The sequence below is a fragment of the Dipodomys ordii genome, unplaced genomic scaffold (assembly GCF_000151885.1).
Source record: "Dipodomys ordii isolate 6190 unplaced genomic scaffold, Dord_2.0 Scaffold1, whole genome shotgun sequence".
NCBI classification, from domain to species: Eukaryota; Metazoa; Chordata; class Mammalia; order Rodentia; family Heteromyidae; genus Dipodomys; species Dipodomys ordii.
Window position 1 is genome coordinate 60074898 of NW_012267217.1, and position 23566 is coordinate 60098463.

Sequence of the window (23566 nt, forward strand, 5' to 3'; positions counted from 1 at the left end):
CAAGGAGAGAGAATTCTTCAGCTCCTTCATCTGATTAGTGAATGTCTTCCTGAGCTCATGGATGAACGTGACCTTTTTTGGACCTAAAAATTTGTTTCAAGTTCCCTGTCTTCACCATTTGTAATCCCACAGTCTCCCCATTTCTACCATCCTTAAGGGGGTAAACTAGTAGCTACTAAAATGGGTAAGTGCCTCAGGGTTGAGCATAGAGTAAGATTTACTTTACCATTTTGTTTTCACCCTTTTTCTGCTTCGGAGATTTTTATTATTATAATTATTACTCTTACTTTCAGCTCAGCAACAAAAGATGTTGATTATATTTATCCCAGGACTTCTAGATTTCAGATTCTAGGTTTCTAGGATTTATGATAGGAGAAATTTTCAGGCTAGAACCTTGTAATGATGAAATGAAAGTCAACCTGAGCTCTTCCCAAGGTGGAGAGGCAGCTCTTTCTTTCTCTATACATGTATTTTAAAATAACAGCATCCACCTCAAAACCTTGCTCACCTCCCAGCTACTTCTCTATGATGTCACTCCAGAATTTTTCTTTCATAATAATAAATTTATGATAACCATTTATATTAAAGCTAATAAAGAGTTTCTAATAGTTTTCCGTATGTGTTTTTGGTAAATCCCATCTTGGATCCAGGCACCAAGTCCCTCTACTTTTTTCTGTATTTGCAACCTCAGTGAGAGTGGATATTACAGAGGGGACACTCAAGTGTTTGTTGTAGAAATGTTTTATGAAGAAAATATAAATTAATACACAAGTTGAAATATGATTCTAAAGCATCGGCTATGTCAGCAAGTGTGATGTGTGAAAGCTCACGATTCAGTTTGTTGTTTACTCCTTGAAGACTCAACTCTTGGAAAAGTTAAATGCTTGTTCTTCAGTAGTCTGAGAGGGGCCTATGTTAAGGACATACTGTATTAGGGTACCATTTTCTCAGAATTAAGAAGAGGGTTGTCCTAAATTACTTAAAAATCTCTATAATTGGGGGGATAATTATTCTCTCTTGAAAAATATGATGGCCTAAATTATCAAATGTACAATATATATTTATTTAGGAATGACTTCCATGATAAATCTGAACATTAATCTTATCAAATAAAAAGGTAAGAAAGTAATTTTTATTTCAAGGTATTAGAAAGTAATTTTTATTTCAAGATATTAATGAAATTTAAAAATTATGAGAATATCCTTCAGGTGGTTGCCTAAAAATGTCTTCAACACCTCCCCATGTCCAATAGAACTGAATGCCTAAGTCACCTGCTTTGTTCTTCTGTGTGAGTGGGTAGAACTATTCTATGGAGAATTGAGTTCTATGATTAATCTTCTTCTTGGTAAATTCTGGAAAATCTCCTGTCTTAATAAAATTCTCACATTGCTCATGACAGGTGTTAGTCAGGAAAAAGAAATTTTTCTGTAGTAGAGACTACCACATAGCTCAACTTCCAACAACAACACACCTTAAAGATAACCATAAACATGTATTGATTCCTTAACGTGACTGAGTCACTGAGTTAAAAATTCTCTTAAGATACTGTCATTACTTCCACATATAAGTGAAGTAGAGATTGGCTCGATGTGACAGAACTCAGCTTCTGTTAATGCAGTTCCTACTGGGTGACAATTCTTTCTATTGCTCCACAAAGAAAAATATATCCTACATGTAATCTCTAAATTTTGCAAACAGAGCCAGTTCTTTGATTTCTAAGGTGAATACTTCAACACACTTTTTATTTCATTGGGGGAAAAAATGAATGTTTACATCTTTGAGTTGAGATCATGTGTTTTAGAGCATTGCAAGGAGCACAATCTAAGTCAATTGGAGGCTTTATTCACATAGATTAAAAAACAAAACAAAACTGAGCTCCTCTACATTACACATAGTCCAAGCAAAATATCAGTGCCATTTACTTCAAAATCGTGCAATGTAATTTATTCAACTTAATGAAAATCACTATTTGATTTTTGACTACAATGGTGAATCTTGTGCTAATTCACAAATATTTTCTAGCTTGGTGACCATCTTAGACTAAGACAGTATCTGGGTAATTATCTCTGTGTTCAAGCAGACTTCAAGTAAGGCACTGGAGTTCATGATCAGTATTTTCCATTTGCTTGTATTTCAAGCTAAGGCAACTGCCTTAAGATGCTAAATGTATGTATTATTAGAATGTGTAAGTGTAAGGTCCCCTCCTGGATGGTGAGCAGACTCCACCCTCCTTGCAGCAAAGTCTCCACCTAGTACCCGTGTTACCTCGGCAACTGGAACACCTGGAAGAGGTCACATCTGCATCCACTGAGGTCACATCTGAATTTGATGTGGCCACACCCTTCTCTGCCCATACCCTAGATAAGGCTTAGCACAGGGCCAGATGCTCTTTTCAGCTTTTCCTTCTCTTCTCTTTCCCAGCTCCTTTCTCTTTTCTAGCTTTCTCACTGCTCTTTTCTAGCTCTCTCTGCTCTTGTCTAGCTCTTCTCAAGCTCTTTTCTCTCTCTTACCTCTCTCTCTTTCTCTGCTCTCTCTCTTTCCTAGGCCTTTCCCAGCCACGTGGAGTGCCAACCTTGCCTGGTCCCAGCAGGTCTACTGAATAAACCTACCCCTTACCTGAATACCAAGTGCGTGCTGCTGTTCTTACTCGGCTACCTCTTTTAAAAACCTAACAGTAAGTAATTACACATTCGACATCTTTTTGTTTCTTTCCATCTTTGATCACTTTAAAAACACTGTAACTCCCCCAACTCACTGGGCTGGTCTTTGGTGAATATTGTTTATAACTGAACAATGACTGAAATATAAAATCTTGTCTTCTTGATCAGCTGAGTCTACCTCATTGGATTTGGCTTTGTGGTGTGTTTGTTCTTTTTTCCTTTAAGTTTGCTTGCTTGCTTCTTTGTGCATTTTTATGTGTTTCGTCTCTGAAGCAGGAAGTTCTCAAGTCTCCCTGGACTATGCCCTGACTATTCCTACAATGATTCCATCAATGGTGGCGATTGGCACCTGTAAAGATGGATTCTCTCTACTTCCCTGCTAGAAGTGGAAATGCATTCAGGACTTAATAGAGACAGTGAAATTGGATGTCAGCAAGTTCAGTTTGTTAATTCCAGTACTTAAATGTTTAATTTTATTTATTTATTATTAAATTTTAATTTTATTTATTATTAAATCTATTGATTTATTATTAAGTTAAAATACTGAATTAAAAATTTAAAAGTTACAGACTGAAAATAATGAGCAATTGGCACATGTCTCTGAAATTTATCTGTCGAAAGCCAATGGTTTAAATTTTTGTTTACATTTTCCTGTTTTGATCAACATTAACTACATATTACTAACCATACTGTTCAAAAAGAAATGTACTCATAGCCTGACTTATGTAACTGAAACCTCTTTGTATGTCACCTTTACAATAGAAAAAATAAAACCAAAAAACCCTAATAGCGTAAGAATGATATAATGACCTTATATGAATATACCAAGGAGAGGTTGTAAAAGAAACACATAACTACCTTGCCTCAACTTCAAAATGCATCATCACTTACTCACACACTGATGTTCTGGAAAAGAACTACCCAATTCACAATACCTCAGTGTTGCTTGACACTGCACTGCAATAGTTATACTATATGTGGTAGGAGCTAGAACTCATGGGATACAGTATCTTAGGCAATGTAACTGTAATGTAAAAGTAAAGGAGACCATCAATCTGATTAAAATTCTGTATATGCATGTGTGGAACACAGAAGTAAAACCCATTTGAACAATTAGCGTACACACACAAAAAGAATAAGAGAAATGTAAAACAGCTTCCTAGAGTAACAGTACTAGTGTGAGGGGAGAGGTTGAACAGAAAGGGAACTGAAGATGAATACAGTCAAAATGGAACAATAAAGTTTGGTGAAATTGGTTTGGGATGCATAATTAGGAAGGAGAGGGAGGGAGGGAGGAAGTCAGATGAAGGTCCATGTATGCATATATAGAATGTCAGCATGAGCCCCCATCTACAACTAATTGACACTAATAAAATGGCAGGGAAGAAACAGCTATGAAAAACTCCAGAGAAATTATGCCCAAGTATTTAATCTCAAATTCCAATGGGAATTTATTTACATTTATTCACATCTAAAAATTTCCAGGTGAATAATCGTTTTTTTTTTTTTTGCTTGAAAATCACCATGAATAAATTTCAAAAGTAAGCAAACTACAGGGTATTAATTTTACTGGGGAGAATGCTACTGTATTTTCTCTGCTATATAAACGAGTTCAATTCCTTCTGGAACTTAAAAAGTCATTTACTCCTATGAACTCAGAGGTGTTGTTGATTTGTGGAATCGAGTTCGTGCAGCCAATAAAGTCCTTACATCTCAAGTCTGAGATTTAGAATAAATACGAATTCGGATGCCAACTACAGCGGCCTGTCAGCTGTCCAGTTTAAGCGGGGATTCACTTACCTGTGAGCTTGGCAGGGCTTTGTGGCTGTGTCTTCACCTCTGTCCACATCTGGGCCTTTTTGCTCTTCCAGATGCTCTTTGCTTTCCTCCAGCGGGGCACATTTGGATAGGAAAGGGTCGAGCTCCCCGACACAGTCTTCTCTCTGGTCCGTTTCGATCTGAATCAAAGGCACATCCCTGGAGCCCAGCGTCTGCCGGCTGTGGCTGCGAGGGCCGGCATCGAGGCAGGAGGACCTTTCTCTTTGAGGATGAAAACCCTCTCTCTTGGCCAGAGGAGCCATTCTGCTTGGAAATGCCCCTGGGGAAGGTTGGCTTTCGGTCCCAGGGTCCTTCCTCGGGTAATCCACAGAGTCCTGGCCATGCAGAGCCGGCCTGCTGGGGTGCGCTCTGCTGGGGTCCGGTCTGTTGGCACCCTTCTCCTCTTGCAAGAGCGAGCCTCCGGACACAGCTCCCGCGTCGGGGGCGCGGGGAGCGCCCACGATGATCTTGTTCTTCCGCATGAGCGCCTCGATGGAGCTGGCCCACGTCTCGTGAATGAGCATGTTGGTGATCTGGTCGCCGCCCCCTCTGCGGTACAAGCACGAGTCGGACTTGCAGAGCTCGGAAGAAGCCGTGCTGCCGACGGGCTGTACGCTTAGGATGTCTTGTGGGCCGTTCTGGGCGAAGCCATCCAAGGAGTTGGCTTTGATGGGCGCATTCACTGTCAACCTGCTGCCCGGGGACCTGCTGTCCGGCACGGACGACTGCCGGTAGCAGAGCGGGGATCGGAGGGAAGGGGACAGCAAACCCGAGCTCCAGTCCTGGCTGCTCCGTCTGGAGGAGGCCGCGTCCCTGCCTTCCCGCTCCAGGTCCCGGAGCATGTAGCGGTAGAACTCCTCGGTGATGCTCTCCGTGCTGGACTGCTTGGAGGGGCAGCTGGGCCGCACGCTCAGGTGGTCGCTTTTCCTGCAGGCCTGGTGCATGGCCGAGCTCAGGATGCTGCTGGCATTCTTGCCCGCGTAGTAATCCAGCAGCAGCTCAAACCCTCGCCCTTCGTTCTCCATCTGGCTCACCATGAACCTGGAAAACTCATCGGTGATGCTCTCACAGCTGGACTGCTTGGAGACCGAGCTGGCTCTGCTCACCGGCTGGCTTAAGGTATTGGTGAACCCCAGGCTGTGGACATAGGCCCGGGCCTCGGAGTCTTCTTCTGGAATGCTCTCGCAGCTGGAGGTTTTCAGCCGGTTCCACCGGTCCCCGCCCAGTAGCCGGTTCCTGCAGCCGCCCTGCGCCTGCCAAGGTGCGCCATCCACCGGGGAGAACTCGGTCAGGTTCATGATCTTGGCGGCCACTTCGTTGGCAAAGCTATTCACGGCGTCGGGGACGTCCTCCAGGTTGACAGACTCGTCCATGACCCGGTTCATCAGCTTCTCTTTGAGCTCGGGGTGCTCGTCGGTCTTCCGCTTGATCTCACTGAGCCGGGGCGGTTTGTGTTTCCTCACCGCGCTGCCACCGCCCTGGCTGTCTTTCTTCCGCTTCAAGGGTCGGCAGGACGCATTTGGCGTCACCAGGAACTCGGTCCCCCTCTTCCAGGCACAGAACCAGGGTTGTTTCCCGTTGGAGTTGTCCAGGCAGATCGCTGCGATTTCTGTCGCCATGGAGACCACTGTCTCCGCCAATTCGTCCGCAAAGTCTGCAATGCAGTAGAGGTCTGCATGCTGGGCCTGGAGCCCGGGCTGAGCCGCAAACCCCGGGTCGTCTCCTGACGTGGACACGTGCACCTGCACCTCGTTGGTTGGAGGTAAGGCGTTTGAGTCAATGCTGCTCCCTTCCGTATCCTGTGAGCCGCCTCTCCTCCTTCTCTCTGTGGGTGCCTGCTCTGCTTCCAAAGAAGAGGCTCTACATTCATTTTCACTGACACTGGGTATCCTACCAAGGTTCTGAGCATCCTCTGCCAGGAGCGTTTTCAGATCCATTTCTTTGGAGGGTGTCTTAGCCGTTGAAGCATCCAGGAGTCTGTGACTACAGGACAGTCCAGAGTGCAGTGTGGGGCTCTGGCATAGTCCGGGCCTTGCTTTACTCTTGTCCTGCTTTGAATGCAGGTCATCCGCAAGATCGTGGAAGACAGGATTGCTGCTGTGTATACTGCTCAGGGGATAGTCGCTGCCACTGCCTTCGGTGGCCTTTGTCCAGGCTTGACCAGTGACTTGATCAAATGGTTGGCAGCCCAGGGGTTCTGTCTCCCTACATCTGATGCTTTGCTTAGTGAGGACTGTGGGATATTGACCATGCTGTACAAGATGGCTCATCTTCTGGACCGTGAAGCACATTACATCGTGGAGCAGTTGAGTTGTACTTTCCATCAAGGTATCCAGAGTTTCAGAGGGATGGCTGCTGTGGCTGGAGCAGCTCATTTTATTTTTCTGGTGAGCGTCATCGAAGGAATACTTTAGGATAATATTGGACAGGGTCTGTGCCAGTTCATTTCCAAGGAGGTTTTCTGAGCGCAGAGTCTGAGGCTTAGAAGCAGTTGCTCTGATTCTCCTGTTCACAGATTCCAGGAGGTCTCCCATGCTGCCATAGGCCTCGGGCCTCGCTAACACCAGAGCGGCCTCCCTGAGCAGAACCTTAGCAATGGCTTCCTTTCCCAGCTCCATACTCTTCCCTGTTGCTTCAGAAGCTCCAGCTGTTGGCAAGAAGCCACCAGGGGTCACAGAGCATGCCCCCTCTTCTCTTTCACCCAGGCCACAGACAGCAATGGCACTGGCCACCTGTGTCATGCCACAGAGAGCTGATGGGAAGGAATACTCAGGAATGGAGGGTTCCTGGAGTCCAGGAGATGAGTGAGCTTGCAGTTGCTCACTGCTTTTCAGCAAACAGCTTGATCCCAGGGATTCTTGCTCCATTGTGAGTCTTTCTGTGGCCTGTGGACTGGAGATGGTTCCAATCACAGTGGCTGCACAAGCTAATGCTACTTCTAGAGCACTCTGAGGGTGTCTGCTGGCCTTCTCTCCAGACAGGAGGTCTGAGCTCTCTCCGGAGTCTTCCATCTCTAGCCAGGAGGTGCTACCTGGCTCGGAAGTGGCATCTCCTCCATCTGGACTCTGCACAATGACAATTTTGGGAAGCTCATTCCATGAGCGAGGAGCCACGATGTCTTTCGTGGAACAGCCACTGGAAAGTACAGGCCTTCCTACAGGAACATGGACTGTGGACTCCTGTGGTAGTACAGGCTGAGACTGAGACAGTCTAATAAATGCATCCTGCAACACAGATTCAGCTAAATTGGTCGCATACTCTCCGGTTGTGGCTTCTCCATCTTGGAGAGAAGGGAGCGATTTTCTTCTATGTTCATGGCCCCTGGGGTCTAAGTTAGTGCTTTTCTCAGTGGCAGAGCCATGAGGAGAAGGTACATCTTTCTTACCCATCATGGAGAAATAAGCATCCGCAGGACTAGACAATGCTTGAGGTTTTTCTATTTGATCTTTAACTCTTTCTGGATAATAATAGTTTGTGGCTGGCTTCTCATTCCCCATTGCATCACCTTTCCATTGTGATGGGGTGACAGAAGGATCTAGATTCTGCAAGAATGTGTTCTCTGCGACGCTTTCCAGAGATCGTTCTGATTTAATCAACGTCATATCGTGTTTGCTAAAGTATTTGTCTTCCAGATCATAAAGAAATTTTCCCTTGTTGTGTTCCCATTCTGGCTGGGAGGCTTCCCATGGCTTTCTGCTTTCCAAAACATTGGCTGCCACCTTTATGTTTTCATAACCTAATGAAGAAGAAATGAGAGCCACAGTTACTTTTTGAACAGTGGGTTTCTGTGGATCTAAAATAATAATTACTTTCTAAAGCTGACATAAAATACCAAATACCTTCTTTTCCCCTTTATTTATTTATTTATTTTTTGGGTCCGGTCATGAGGCCTGAACTCTGGGCCTGGGCGCTGTCCCTCAGCTCTTCAGCTCAAGGCTAGCGCTCTACCACTTGAGCCACAGCACCATTTCTGGCTTTTTTCTTTTTGCTTATGTGGTGCTGAGGAATCGAACTCAGGGCCTTAGGCATGCAAGGCAAGTGCTCTACCACTGAGCCACCTTCCCAGCCCCTCTTTCCCCCCTTAAACAGAGCATTGTGAATGTTTCCTTAGGAAAAGTGAATCTAACTGAAGCTGTTGAATAACCTGGGTCAGGAAGATCGAGGAAAGTGAGAATAAAGCCAGGTTCAATCTGATCAGAATACTGTGTTATGCACATAATGAAATGCTCTTTGAACAATCAGGATATATTAAAAATAGTAGGGATGCAAAACAGGTCCTGTTGGGGCAGTGTCTTAGTGGAATAGAGAAAGGCAAATGAGAGGTAAAGGATGGTGAACATGGCCAAGATATTTTGTATACACATATGAAAAATAACTCAGTGAAGCTTTTTGAAATTGCTTTGGGAAAGGCAAGGGGAACAAGTAAGAGTCATAGAGATAATGAGTCTGGTCCAGAAACATTCATGTATGGATGGACATGTCAAAATGAAACCCAAATGTATAAGCACTTGATGCCCGTCAAAATACAGGCAGAAGAAGAAAAACGGATCCGAGAGAATTCCATCATGCTATGCCTTCCAACTACCACGTGTTTCCGTGTGAGACCCAAGTGTAAGTGGTGGAGCAGGTAGGTGTCTGGTAGCTGAAAGGTGGTCACCACTGTCAGGAAAAGCAGCACAAGCAATTGTATCTTAAACCTTTCAGATGGAGAGAAAGGGAAAAAGGAGGGGGCGGGCCTAGAGCAAGCTCAAGAGTGGCAAAGATTTGCTCTGGGGTTTGCAAAGGTCAGGCCCAGGAGCAACGGCAATAACGCTGAGTGTCTTTTTTCTTTGTGGTCATGGGCAAGGAAGAGCTCATTCATTGGGCTCTACTCGAAGTCAGGAGAAAGAGCTGCATCAGTAAGTCCTAAGCACTTTCATGGGCAATTTCCTTCTGTCCGCCCAGTTGCTTTTAGCTATAGGTTGATGGTACTCTTAAATTACAGATAAGAAAGCCAGAACAGAGATGATCACATCTACGGTCCCAGATCTCCAAACCTCCAACGATAGCTTTGAGATTCAAATCGAAGCCAGTCCAGCTTGGCTCCAACTAATATATGGGTTTTGTAGAACTTGTAGTAAGGCTGGTTTTCCTCCGAGGGATAGCCCCTATCTCTGGCAGGTAGGAAGATTTCCATGTAAACACACCCAGATTTCCTTTGGGAGTTGACCTCTCTCCACCCATCAAGTCAGCATCTTTGCCGGTGTCCTTTCCTTCTTTAAATCTTAGCAAGCAAGGACTGTGATGTATCAGCCAAACTGACCTGGCCTGGAACTGTTTTGAACTTTTACCCAGACATATTTTGAGGAGGGAGACTAATTTGGGGATGCATATTGATTTGACTGGGAAATTCCCTCACCGGTCCTACTCTCTTCCACGTCATTTTCCTCCTCCAAATGCTCCGATGCGGTGAGAAAGTCTTCTTCAATGGAGGATAGGGAGCAGTTTGTGTCCTCCTCCAGCTTCAGGGTGTTTGTCTCCACGTGGAGCTGCCGTTCCTGCACTAATTCCAGACCAATCAAGAATTTGTTGATTTCAAAGATGATGCAGTTGGTACTATTGGCTTTGTTTCCTCTTGCACACTGGACCAAGCAGATATCTGGCAGCCAAGGGCACTAAAAGCAGAGAGAAAAGGAAGCACTTGTTCACCTGTTCAAGACAGAAAAGGCTATTATTGCCTCTGATCTTTCCCTTTGCATGAGCTTCTTCTGTTAAAAGGAGTGGGGTCATTAAAATATTTAAAATACCTTCTGGGCCTCTGTGGATGCACTGATTGAAAATAAAATTCAAGTATTATTAGAAGATGTGATATCTAGGAGAGAGTTTGACCTTAGAAAAATGTAGACTGGCTGTATCACATGATTTATAAATGTTATTATATTTTATTTTTTATGTGTAAAAACAGAATGTGAATTGGGTAAAATTCAATGAAGAATTTACTGAAGGCTATTATAATGGATAAAAAGGTAGAATTCAGACCCATATCTCAATGAAATAAGATAATAGGGTTTTTCTGAATAGGGATAAGGAGAAGATTCTAGGCCATCGATGTTTGTTATGTTTGTAAATGTTATTTTTATCTTCATGACAAGAATAACTTTCACAATGGAGTGGGTAAGCCTACAGAGGTTAATTTCTAATGCTTCCCCAGGGACTAGGAGACAGCACACCGACTTCCTTAGTGATCATTTCCAAAGTGTTGGCGCCAGGTGTTGGAAAAAAGCATTCTTGGGTTGTAAAACTGCAAACAGGCTTTTTAAAAGAAAGCTTTAAATTTGTAATAGGCAGAGAAAGTATTACCCAGATACCCTTTCTAAATTAAATGCTCTGAGAAAAGGTCAGCTAAGATCTAGAGTCAGGAAGAGGAAAAGGCTAATGTTTGTTAAGGTGAGGCGTGTACAGGCTGCCTTGGTCACATCTCTTTATAAAATTGAGCTCTAGTTTCACACTAGTATTCTTTTTTTTTTTAATTTTGATGGTAGGAGGGATTAATTTCAGAACCTCACAGTTGCTAGGCAACCACTCTATTTCTTATGTCCTGTCTCAGTTTGTTTTCCCAGCAGTCTCTTACTCTTCCCAAGGCCTCTTGCTTCTTGAGTAGCTGGAATTACAGGCATTCATGTACTACCACACTAGCCATCACACCACTATTGTTTTCTGTAGTAAGGCTTCTGCCAGTATTTTTGATACCTAGTAGGTACTCTGTCAACCTTTAGTCAGGTTTTTATGATCAATCAGGACTCATTTGCGCATCTATTCCTCTCTGTCCCAATTCTCCCTCTATTGACATCAGAGATAGCACTCTGGTCTATAATTCTCATCGAAACAGTTAATATATTTGAACCATTGGGGAAATATTCTACCCTTGAACGTTCACCTTCTAAAAATGATTTGAGAATCCTGTGCTTACCCATGGTGGAACCTAACCGTGTCTAAAATTGGTGAGCTTGGAGTACTTGAGCCTGAATATATGTATTGATGAGCAGTACACATGTGACCATACAAGGGGAAATGTACCGATTCACATTCATTTAGTTATTTCCTGAAGTACTTTACTTTTTCTTTACGTACATAGCATTTTTGAACCTTTGATTGAACATCCTAAGCAGAATAATTCTAGGAGAGGTGGCTCTCCTGTGAAAAATTCAAGGCACTATTTTCTGCCCCACCTACTGCCCAAGCAATTCACATGGAATAAATTCACCTGGAATACCTGGGGTGACCATGTGACCTGGGTTTAGCTAATCTGAACAATGACTTCCCCAGACCACAGTGATTCATTCAGAAAGGTACATGAGAACCAATGGGACTTAAGGATAATTTCGAGTGGCTCCTGGAAAAGTTTTTTTTTTTTGGATCCGGTCATGGGGCCTGAACTCTGGGCCTGGGCGCTGTCCCTCAGCTCTTCAGCTCAAGGCTAGCGCTCTACCACTTGAGCCACAGGGCCACTTCCGGCTTTTTTCTTTTTGCTTATGTGGTGCTGAGGAATCGAATCCAGGACCTCATGCATGCAAGGCAAGCGCTCTACCACTGAGCCACCTTCCCAGCCCCTGGAAGAGAGTTTTTACAGAACTGGAGGCCAAAGTGACATTAACCCCTTGGGGGAAAAGTATGCCTGACATGGGGTCCTGAGGGAGAAAGCAGGAAAGAGGCTACAGGAGATCTGTAGACTAATCTGGTAACACTGTCCAAATCCTTGTATGTCATCTACCCACCGGGTTTGTTTAGTTGTATGAGACAATATATTCTCTTCATGATTAAGCCAATTTTCTATCATGTTGAATTAAGAATATCACTTAGGTTAATTAGAGCCTGGCAAGTTCAAGTCAAGGTCAGGACAATTATGTCAATCTGAATTTCTGTTGGGATATTGGAAAGAAGTTGGAATTTTCCAGTAATACTTGCAGTTACTAAACACAGGAAAAGCAGGGCATGATAATTAAAATATATGGTGGTGTCATAAAGCAATGAAGTCTACATTCTCTTATATTTAAAACAACTTTACCTACATCCTTTAAAATAACTAGTTTATGACAATTTTGTAACAGAAATGAATATCAGTGTGCTCAGTGATAAGAATAGCAATTTTAGTTGGAATTTATTTTTAACAACATTCCCCTTCAGGAATCAACAAAGTCCTTTCTCTTCCCTGGGGCTGGGTTTTATGAGAGAGAGAAAGAGAGAGGGAGGGAGGGAAGGAGGGAGGGAGGGGGTAGGGAGAGAGGAGGAGGGTAGGATGGGAATTCTGGGAATGAAAGTTTTATACTTTCTAGTAGTGTTTTGCATAGTACTTGAGCCACAATTCCAGCATTTTCTCCTTCTCTGCCTATTTTGAGAACTAGTTTGGTCTTCCCAATTCTGCTTCCCTATGTAGGCAGAATGACAGGCACACACCACTATATCCAGCTTTTTCTATTAAGCTAGGGTCATGAGAACTTTTATCCCTAAATGCTGGCCTGGAGTTGAGATCCTTTTGATCTCTGCTGCCTATAGTTCTGATAAATATTCTTTATTTACTAGCTTATCTAGTTTGGTGTTTTCTAAGGAATAGATGACAGCAGAAAACCATGCTATGTGATTCTGAAATCACACGGTATGATTAGAATTCTGATACTGTTCTCCTGGGGGAAGACAGTCCTGTGTTTCATTCACTGTTAGATTTGTAGAAAATGAAATTAAACATCCAGTGTCCAGTTCATCTGCTTTTGATCAAGAGTTTGAGAAGATAGTAAGAATTTCAACCATTGCAAAGGAAGCACTGGGAGAAATACAGAGGGTGATTCTAATCAGATACAAAGATACTGTTGATTCTTATGCTCTTATAAGAGTTTGTATGTTGTTGCATGCCTTTTGAGTTTACATCAAGTTGTACTCAGAAGACTACAGAAAATGTAAATGCTTATCAAGACTTGTATTTCTTACCTGTGAAACTTCAAAATCTGCCTGGAGATTTCCAGATGCTAGCCCACTTAAAAGGACAATTTCATTTTCCTTTGGCTGTTGGACATTCATAGAGCTGATAAGTTTTGGAAGATCTGGAGAAACATTGACCAATTTCTGTAAAGCAAGAGTCTTTCTTAGTTTTGGTGATTTCTACTCCTTTCCAAAATAACACCCCCAGAATGATTTATAGAAACAAGTGATTTATTCCTGCAAATCACTACTGATGACATAATTTATTAAGGCTGTGGCATAATTTAAGAAGGCTATTCCTGGAAGACATTATATAATATTAAAGCATAAGAGTTAAGATTAAACAGAATCTTTAAGCTTTATAAACTCTAGTTCTCAATTTCCCAAAGCAAACTTGTAGTAATTCCTACCCTAACAGCTAAATAAACAATACTTTGGAAATAATTTCCTCTTAAGAATTTTGATGAGAGATTTATGTACTAATAATCTTCTGTTTTGAACAAATTGACGACAATAAAAAATGGCTACCGTTGATTTTGACTATGCATTTAGCACAGTGCTAAAAGATTGTCTGTGTTACATCCTATTAAATTTAATCCAGTGTGTCTGTTGTAAGCCAGTCTCAAAGCACTCACAGAAATTCTTCAAACACAGCGTTCTCAGGATAACTTGCTTTCATCCTCCCTGTTTTCTCTTTGATGGACATTGCACAATGATTCCATCAAATGAAATTGTATGTACAATTTCCTTTTGAAAATCCTTTCTGTACTATGTGGGTGATGGTATTCAGAGCTTGGTAAAAACTTATAATGAGTAATCTCTGCAGGCAACTGGGTTTAAGGAGATTTGGCTCAGCATTGCCAAAGAAGAAAACATTATGAGAGTATGTAACTACAAGTACTGAGCATGGAACAATTGAGCACTGAGTAACAGTACTTGGAACTGAGTGATGGGATAATGTGTACTCTATTGTGTGATAATCAAGCCATAAAGTGTATATGGTTATACACAGAACAGTATTGTACCAATGGATAATGTCAAACCCCTCAACTCTTGTATTGAAATGACAATCTTATATCACTGCATTCCCATGGTACAGCAGGAGCTGTGTGAAAGAATTGAGTAGACTCTTTTTTTTAAAATTGAAACTGTTTTATTTGTGTTGTTAAACTTTTTTTATTGTAAAGATACTGTACAGAGGGGTTACACTTACATGAGTAAGGCAGTGAATACATTTCCTATGGAGCATTTTTACCCCTCCTTTGTTTTTTCCCTACTATCCCGTCCCTCCTCACCTCCCCAACTCCTCCCTCCCAGCCCCCAAAGTTGTAAAGTTCATTTTCAACATAGTGTCTTGTACTTCTCATTGTGACAGTGGGCCAATGTGAGCCAACATGCTGTCAAGAATTTACATCAGGATCCTTATAACCTTGTATGAACTTGGGAAATTTACCTGTTACAAGGTGCAAAAGTTCAAGCCCCAGATGAGTCCTAGACTGGGAAGCTAAGTTAGATCGAAACTTTAATGAAAGCTGAAGGAGGCAAAACTCAGAGCCAGAGGGAGGGATGGCTGGTATCAGTCAGGCTTTAGAAAAACCTTGGGGAAAAAAATCACTTCTGATTGGGTGTTTGAATGTGAAGGAAGAACAAAGCAGTGACCTTAGGGCATTGCAGAGAAAGAGGAATGGCTGGCTTGAACAGCTCTGCCACAGGGAAATGCTCGTGGCCCTGGTAATGGGCCAGGAAATGCAAGGGCCCGGGTTTACCTGCTGTAGGTGCTCTGTGTTGCACGCATCCTTCTTTACATCCAGGTTTACAAAGCAGACCTGGAAAAGAGAGCAAAAGTAGCCAATTAAGCATTAAAAAAAAAACCTGTCGATCCTTTTAGAAGAAAATACGTTTGGGGGGAAATGTTATAAAAGTCCTACATCTTTCCGTAGCTCACCAGAGAAACCATCAGTTCACCACAGGGCTTCTATGAACATCTCCAGTCTCCTGCTCATATTTCCCCAGGACCCCAGGAAATAACATTTTTATTTTCATGGCTCAACATAGTAAAAGACGACTACAGACACAAGAAAGACTTCAGTTTTGCAATGTGTTATTGTAATCCCAGGAAGCAAGAGAAAAGACTTAAATGCTGAGAGCTTGCGAGTTTACAATTACGATGAGCATTTCTCTCCATTTCCCTCTCCTCTTCTTACTTCTTTCCCTCATCTTCAGACAGCTAAAGGTAGAATTGAAGACATGCACATCATTGTGCTCAACGCCTCTCTTTGGTCTCTTGTTTCTGCCACATCGACTTTTTTTTTTTAAACAGGGGAACAGAAATTGGCCTCATCAATCTAGTAACTGAAGTCCTGGTATATGTGAATAAAAGTCTCGAGTATTTGTAGGTACTGGAATTTTCCAATTTGTAGATACTGGAGAGTTTGCAATTGCTATGTGAATATTCTCAAACCACTCTCTTCCTGAGCTGCTTATGATCTCCATCTCCTCTTGCGGTTTGCATTTGGACCAATTTTACCTTTAGCTGACTGACGATGAAGTTTCTTTGCATTTATTCTGGGCTGTAATGTGAAATTCTGTCTACAGGTGAAGGAAAATTATTATAAGACAAAAGTGAAAACGCAAAGCAACTACTTGTTTATATCTTTCAGGTGGATCTTTCTACATCTTGGTAGCAAATTGATTTAGGATTTGAAGATACTGATGTTCATAAAATTTAGAGGGCCATTTTAATGATTATATAATTGTTAAATTAAATAGTTGTACAAAGAGGTTGCAATTCCATAACTCAGGTCATGAGTACAATGCTTCTTGGTCAGTGTCACCTGTTCCAGTATTCGCACCCATTTCCCCCCTCCTATCCCTACCCTCAAGTTACTTAGTGTAGTTTTCACATAATGTACGTTGGCTATAATGACTGCATTTGTTCATCTTCTTGAGAGAAATTCTTTAAGAAAAAGAATAAAAGTTATTATTAGATATGAGTGAATGTTCATTTTACTTTAGGAGAGAAAAAAGAAGCACCCAGAAACTGAAATTCTACAAGATTCACAAACACTACAAATATGGAAGCCATCCAGAAAAATTTTAAAAAGGTATTTTTACCTAATTGATACCCAAATTGACTACCGTAATGCTTTCTCATGATTATTTATGATCATCTTTTCAGATGACTTTGGTTTTATAATAACATGTTTTTCAAGGAAGAATAGTAGGATATTTCAGTTTTTATTTCATATTGTTGATTACATTTTTTTCAGCTGGTCCATTTTTTGTTGGCAATATCATATATTTTTCAGCCTGATGTCAAATTTAATGGGAAATCTTTCTTTCATATAAGTGCTCTTAAAGGCACAGTCACTGTTTTATTATTATAGGTGTGTGTGGGGGGGTGTGGGTGTGGGTGTGTATGAATATGTGTGCTATCAACTTAAGAATTTGTATTGAATCCTTTTGGTTGTGATTCTACCTTGTGATGCACGTGTAAGCTGCGACTACAATACCAAATAAATTATTCAGAAGACACCTCAGGCTGAGTAGACATGAGTGAGAAGCTAGTCCTGTATTTAAATTTCACATGTTGGATAGCCAGGCGCCAGTGGCTCAGCCCTGTAATTCTACTTACTCAGGATGTTGAGATCAGAGGATTTTAGTTCAAAGCTAGCCTGGGCAGACAAATCTCTCTGATTTGTGTCTCAACATTTATCTCCAATTAACCAGTTTAAAAGAGATAAACAAAACTGGAAGTGGAGCTGTGACTCAAAGTGGTATAGCTCCAGACTTGTGTGACCAAGCTGAGCAAGAGCAAGAGCCCCTGAGCTCAAGTCCCAGTACCAACACAAAAATATTCCCAAAAAAAAGAACTTAGAAAAAACATGCAGTTGACAGAATTTAATTTTCTCTTAAATGTAGTCTATCTTCTTTCATTCATCACAAGTTGTGTTGAAAGAGGACAGGTCCTGTTTAACACTGTATTTTCAGTGTTGAGCTCAGTGGCTGGTACATGATAGATGTTTAGTGTATTTTTTGTTGGTAAATGAATATGAATGAATGGAGTAGAAGCCTTGAATGGAGTGACAGGCATACAGAAGGGAAATACTTAATAGTTACATAACAATTATGTCCCTTGCTTATGTAATGAATTTCAGTGTCATCAATAAACATTTTTTCTTAATAAGAGTTTAGGGCTATTTAGATAAGTTAGATGAGAGTTAATTAAGCTAATATGAATCCAGCTATTAGCTATCGTTTTAAGTGCTTAGATAACTTCTTCTCTTCATAAACAAAGATTTGCTAATGAAAGAGAAAAGACAAAGTGTTGAGAATAATAATTGGTAATAAAGAGATGTAAAAGGTGTTAATGTTTTTCATGGATTAGAAGCACCTTTCTCTTCTCATAAAATATAGTTGGGTTTTTGTTTGCACAGGTCCTAGTTTAGATCATTTGCAGACATACTTGGCCCAAGTTCTACTTTTCTTACCTTCTTAGCAAAGCTACCTTGTAGTAGCTTTTAACCTTTGTACATCAATGATATTCTTTTCTCTTTGTATTTAGACTTCTATCTGTCTTCTGTTTTATTAGAAAAATGATGAAAGTATGGGCTGGGAAGGTGGCTCAGTAGTAGAGCGCTTGCCTTGCATGCCTGAGGCCCTGGGTTCAGTTCCTCAGCACCACATAAGCAAAAAGAAAAAAGCCGGAAGTGGTGCTGTGGCTCAAGTGGTAGAGTGCTAGCCTTGAGCTGAAGAGCTAAGGGACAGCGCCCAGGCCCAAAGTTCAGGCTCCACGACCGGACCAAAAAAAAAAAAAGAAAAATGATGAAAGTAGTAAGTGATAAAAAAATTTATGTGACTTTTACATAAACTTTAAATGTTCATAGGTAACACAGCCTTTCTCTGTCTCGTATTATGGATTATGTGGTCAAGTAATCCCAACTGATTTTTAAATTTGTAAGTCTTTTTTCATAATGGAACTCCATGGGGACATTTTTCATACTAAAATTTGACTGTGAAATATGTTGGCCAGCTTTATAAACTATATTTCTGTAAGAAAGGCTGATGTCACCATATAATATATTAAGACTAAGTATAAGTTTATGTGGATTGTTGTTCACAGTAGCTTCTATGAGAAAACTGTATTTACAAGTTAAATACAGCAACACCAGTATTACCAGAGAGCAGATGAAAAACAGGTTCAGCTTCCAAATTGAATGTAAAAACAATACATGATAATTGTTGACAGCAAAGCCATATTTCCACCTCACTCATCAGTTTTAACTTTTCAATGTGTTAAATTCAGTTTACATTTTAGACTATGTAGACTGTCTCATGTCTCGGAGTGTTTTATGCACAGAGGGTCAATGACTGTTGAAGAGGAAAACCTCAGCAGGATGGCTACCTTAGGATGGCCCCTTTGACTTCTGCTGGGGAATTTTTTCTATCTCTCCTGATGTCAGCTAAAACCTGTGAAGGAAATCATTCTATGAAAAGTGCTCATCAGAACAAGATGCCAACTGCCTTCAAAATCTAGGCATCTGAATGTTGAATATGATCAAATACATACTTATGGTTTATCTTAGGAGACAGCGGGTTCTTTTCACAATATGGCCATCTGGCCATGTAAGATGGATGAGGTCTCTTAATTTGATGGTATCAAAATGCTGACCCACAATGTTTCAAAAGAAAAAATTGTCCCCTTTCTTTTCTCAGGCGAAAGACTTCTGCTAGATTCCAGACAGTGGACCAAAATTATCTGCTAAAGCATTCCACATTTTCTCTGATTAGTGCTTTGGGTGGATGACACTAAAGACGGCAATTTTGACATCAGTTTTGGCATACTATCATTCTGTCCAACATTCTGCAATATACTTGATCATTTGGGGGAAATGCTGCACTTGTATCCAGTTATTTCTTTGAAATAATTGCAGCACTCATGCAACATGAAAGCCTTTTTTTTGCACTTGAGACTCAAGCTTCTTTTTATTGCCAATGTTTAATAATTATTTTGAATATGTTACTTTGGGGGCAGCTATTCAAACAGTTTATGAAAAGACTGAAAGGTATAGACATTTCTAGAACCTGAGGGATATTTTAACTAATAATACATTAAGCCAATTTTATTACTAGCTTAAAAAATGTTTTGTTTTTTAAATGGCTCTCAGTGATTATTTAGAGTCAATGGATATCAGAGAACTAGTACAGCAATACATTTCTACAGGTGATCTGCTTTTATAACTATCTGTGGGGTTGTATAAAAGGAAGAGGCAAATGACAGTAATTACCACCATATCTAGAGATTTTAATTCTGTAGTTGGTTTTAGGAACTGCCAAAATGTGACTGTTTTCTGTTTTCAGTCACATAGAAGTTGTTGGTTGGAGTCCACTCTATGCCAACACTGGACAGAGTGTTTAAGAAAGACCTCGATGTCATTTATCAGACCCGATGGTTTTCAGGAAAGTTGATTAAGTACTCTGTGGGTACTAATTTTTGAGAAGACAGGTATCTATGGTCCAAAGGCCCCCAAGAAGAAAATAATCTTGGCATAGAATTGTGTAGGATGTCATCTGCTAAGCGCCTCTCCATGGTGATGACGGGCTGAGGACTGCAAGCCACAGGCTCTGTGCACTGCTCCTGGGCTGTGGTGGGGAAAGGGAACGCAGTCACACCCAATGGCTGTTCTTTCTCAGTTTCCCTGGAACCTGAGCAGCTTTTCACCATCGTCTAGGTGAGAGTATTAAGGCAAATAGGAACTGTGGAGACCCCCTCTGATTTCCTTGAGAGAGGAAAATGGAAGTGGATCTGAAAGGCTTCTGAATGCAACAGAGGTGGATGTAAAGAAAGCAACCATGAAAACATAACACAGTTTGCTCCTGGAATGGTAGGAGCTACTGCAGATAAAACAGTGGCTTAACAGTGGTGTGGGGCTGGTGAGAGGGTATAGAAAATGACTGCTAATGGTACAGAAATAGGGTAATGCATTGAGGATTTCGCCCCCATCCCAAACCTCCTGGACCCTGTCTCCAAGGACTAACTGTACTGTGTAAATTTCTCTAGATGTCTACCTTGCCACTCATCTGTTTTTGACAACCAAACTACTAAATAATGCCAACTATGTCTCCTTTCTAAATGATTACTTCCTCAGGTACACCTGGGAAACCGCTGTTCAGCTTCAATAGTTAACTAATGCATCAATCCCATTATGAGAGCTAAGATGTACGGAAAGTAGAAACGAGCAGTTATTAAATGCACATCTTGGGTGCTTTTACACTGGGAAGTGGTGATATTCTTTCCTTCCTTCCTTCCTTCCTTTCTTTTATTCTTTCTTTCTTTCTTTTTGTCATGGGCTTGAACTCTGGGCCTGGGCGCTGTCCCTCATCTCTTCAGCTTAAGGCTAGCCTCTACCACTTGAGCCACAGAGCCACTTCCGGCTTTTCTCTGCTTATATGGTGCTGAGGAATAGAACCCAGGGCCTCATGTATGCAAGGCAAGCACTATACCACTAAGCCACCTTCCAAGCCCAGAATTGGTGATGTTCTTGAACTTTGAGAAGAGCAGATTTTTAAGGTCCCCAATCTCATACATAAAAACATGCACATACACAAATGGAAATTATGGGAGGGGATGAATATGTTCATTTGACTGTAGTAATCAGAAACAAAGCATACATATAGACCACATCCAAATATATGGCCAGAGTGTATGACCTCTTTCTTGGCCATTAAATCCTTTAAAAACACTTTCTTCAAAGTTTTGTTTTGTTTTGTTTTTGTTTTGTTTTTGCAGAGTAGCTATTGTTTATTTTTAGTCTTTACTGGTAAAAGTGATTGATAGCCTGATTTCTACCATCTTTGTTCAGTTTCTTGCCTTAACCTTTGTTTATTTTAAAGGATGGTTTCTGGGGAAATGGCCTAAGTAGCTCAGTTAACTAGTCATGCTAGCAGCCATGGCAAATAATGCAGAATCAAATGTTCAAAATATTTAGGTAGTGCAGAAGTTAAAAGACTTTGGAGCCTCTAATATTTGCAGCCACAAGGTACGGAGCCAGGTAATTTTCTTTTTAATTTTAAAATTCAAAATTTCAATGTCTGTAACTTTACCAATTGAAGTATCCATAAATCTGACCTTAGCTTCGGAAGAAAAAGAGACAAAAGAAGAATATTTTGTAATATTCTATTTTCCAGTGTGAGAGTTAAGACTCCAGGTTGAAACTGAAGGATACTGTGAACTGTCTGTTTGTAGTCCGCACAAAAGCCTCTACAAGAATTCCCTTCCTGTGCAAGGAAAAATTAAAAACAAAATCAACAAAAATCACTGACTGAGTGAGGCCCACTAGCCAAGTTCACCCTTTTGTCACCCAGAGCTATCATCATTTCACTTCTGTTGCCAGCTCACATTTTCCCACTTGGAAGGAAAGCAGAACATAGAATGAAAAAGATTCTTAGACTTCACGTAGCTCTTGACAAGCACATTTTTATTTCACTATGAGTGTACGATGAAGAACAAACAAAAGTGAAAGAACTCTACAAAATTCCAGTGCAGCTATGTGCAGCAAAATCTGCCTCTGGTATTTGTATTTCAATAATGATGGAATGTTAGAGAAGAAAAGGAACTTTAAAAAACCATATGCTTCAACTCTCTTATTTTATCTGTACTGAAATGAATACATGCCAAGTCCAAAGCTACTTCATATAGTTGGTCACTCATTGATTCATTCACCCATTCTGTTTTCCAATTTATCTATTAAGAAATTTTGTGAATGATTATTCATTTACAAAGAAGTTACTTTTGTTTTCTATATCCTGATTATCTTGTTGTGATTTTTCATATTCACAACCTTTATTTATGTTTGGTATGCACGAGTATTTGAGTGTGAAGATGAGGTTGGGGGCTCTAGATACCGCTTTCTGACTAAGAGATTTCTCTGTGTAGTTTGATTGGTTAGAACTTGGTCATGTCTTAGAAGATTTCCTCTTATCAGCATACCAGTCAGCTTAAGCTTCCACAACAAAATACCACAGACTAGGCAGTTTAAGCAAAGGAAATCTATTTTCTCATTGTTTTAGAAGGTTTTATTTTAGGTAAAGGTGGATGCTGGTCTGATTCCTTCCGAGAGCTTCTTTTCCAGTTTGTTTAGTGTCTCCTTCTTGTTGTAGCCTCCCATGGTAGTGGAAAGCTCTGGCGTCTCTTTATTTTTGTTTTAAATTAAAAATTTTAAATTGTATTTACATCGTTGTACTTTGTTGGCTTTTTTATTCAGCATAACCAAGTAAGAGGATAATGCATCTTGAACAATGTCACCTCTTCCACTGTCCTCCTCATCTAATGTAACTCCACTCATCACCCCAAGTTACCAGGTTCCATTTTGTCATACACTGAAGGTTATTACTTTGTCACTACTGTTCCTCTCTCCATCTCCCCTGACCTCTCCCTTTCTGCTTTCTGGTATTCACTTTGTTAAACTGTAAGTTAGGTGTTTGAAGGAGTTACCTTATTGCAGTCCTCCCCGGCAAATATCATACTTTAGATAAGGTCATTATATATATATACATATGATATATGTATATCTTTTTATATGTGTTTATAATTGATATCTAACATCTGCAAAGAAGGACATGTGTTCTTTGTCTTTCTGAGACTGACTTCACTTCACATAATTGCTTTCCAGGCCCATCCATTTCCCTGTAACTTCCGTGTTATTCTTCCTGATTAATGAGTTAAATTTCATGGCATCTTTCTTTTTTACATGTGTTCCTAGCTCTAAAGAGTTAGGGTCCTACAATGCATGTCTGTAATGGGATAATGCATGTCTGTGGCTATTCGTCCATTGAGTGACTCACACCCTTTGCTAAGGTTTCTCTAAAGAAAAAGGAAAAAAAAAACAAATCAATATTTTAGCCCTGAAGGAGCAGGGCATAGAATGAGCCAGAAAAATAAGACCTGGGGGCTGGGAAGGTGGCTCAGTGGTAGAGCGCTTGCCTTGCATGCCTGAGGCCCTGGGTTCAATTTCCTAGCACCACATAAACAAAAAAGAAAATAAGCCGGAAGTGGTGCTGTGGCTCAAGTGGTAGAGCGCTAGCCTTGAGCTGAAGAGCTGAGGGACAGCGCCCAGGCCCAGAGTTCAGGCCTCACG

At 41.0% G+C, this 23566-nt stretch overlaps 1 protein-coding gene across 1 annotated transcript in view; it reads right to left on the reverse strand.

Moving 5' to 3' along the window:
• Sphkap (SPHK1 interactor, AKAP domain containing) overlaps positions 1–23566 on the reverse strand; it is a 92435-nt gene that overhangs the window by 18791 nt on the left and 50078 nt on the right. The window contains exons 3-6 of the mRNA XM_013020230.1: positions 15197–15256; positions 13440–13574; positions 9877–10132; positions 4461–8214 (exon numbers count right to left, since the gene is read on the reverse strand). Of these exons, the coding sequence (XP_012875684.1) occupies positions 4461–8214; positions 9877–10132; positions 13440–13574; positions 15197–15256 (4205 nt within the window). The remainder of the gene's footprint in view (positions 1–4460; positions 8215–9876; positions 10133–13439; positions 13575–15196; positions 15257–23566) is intronic.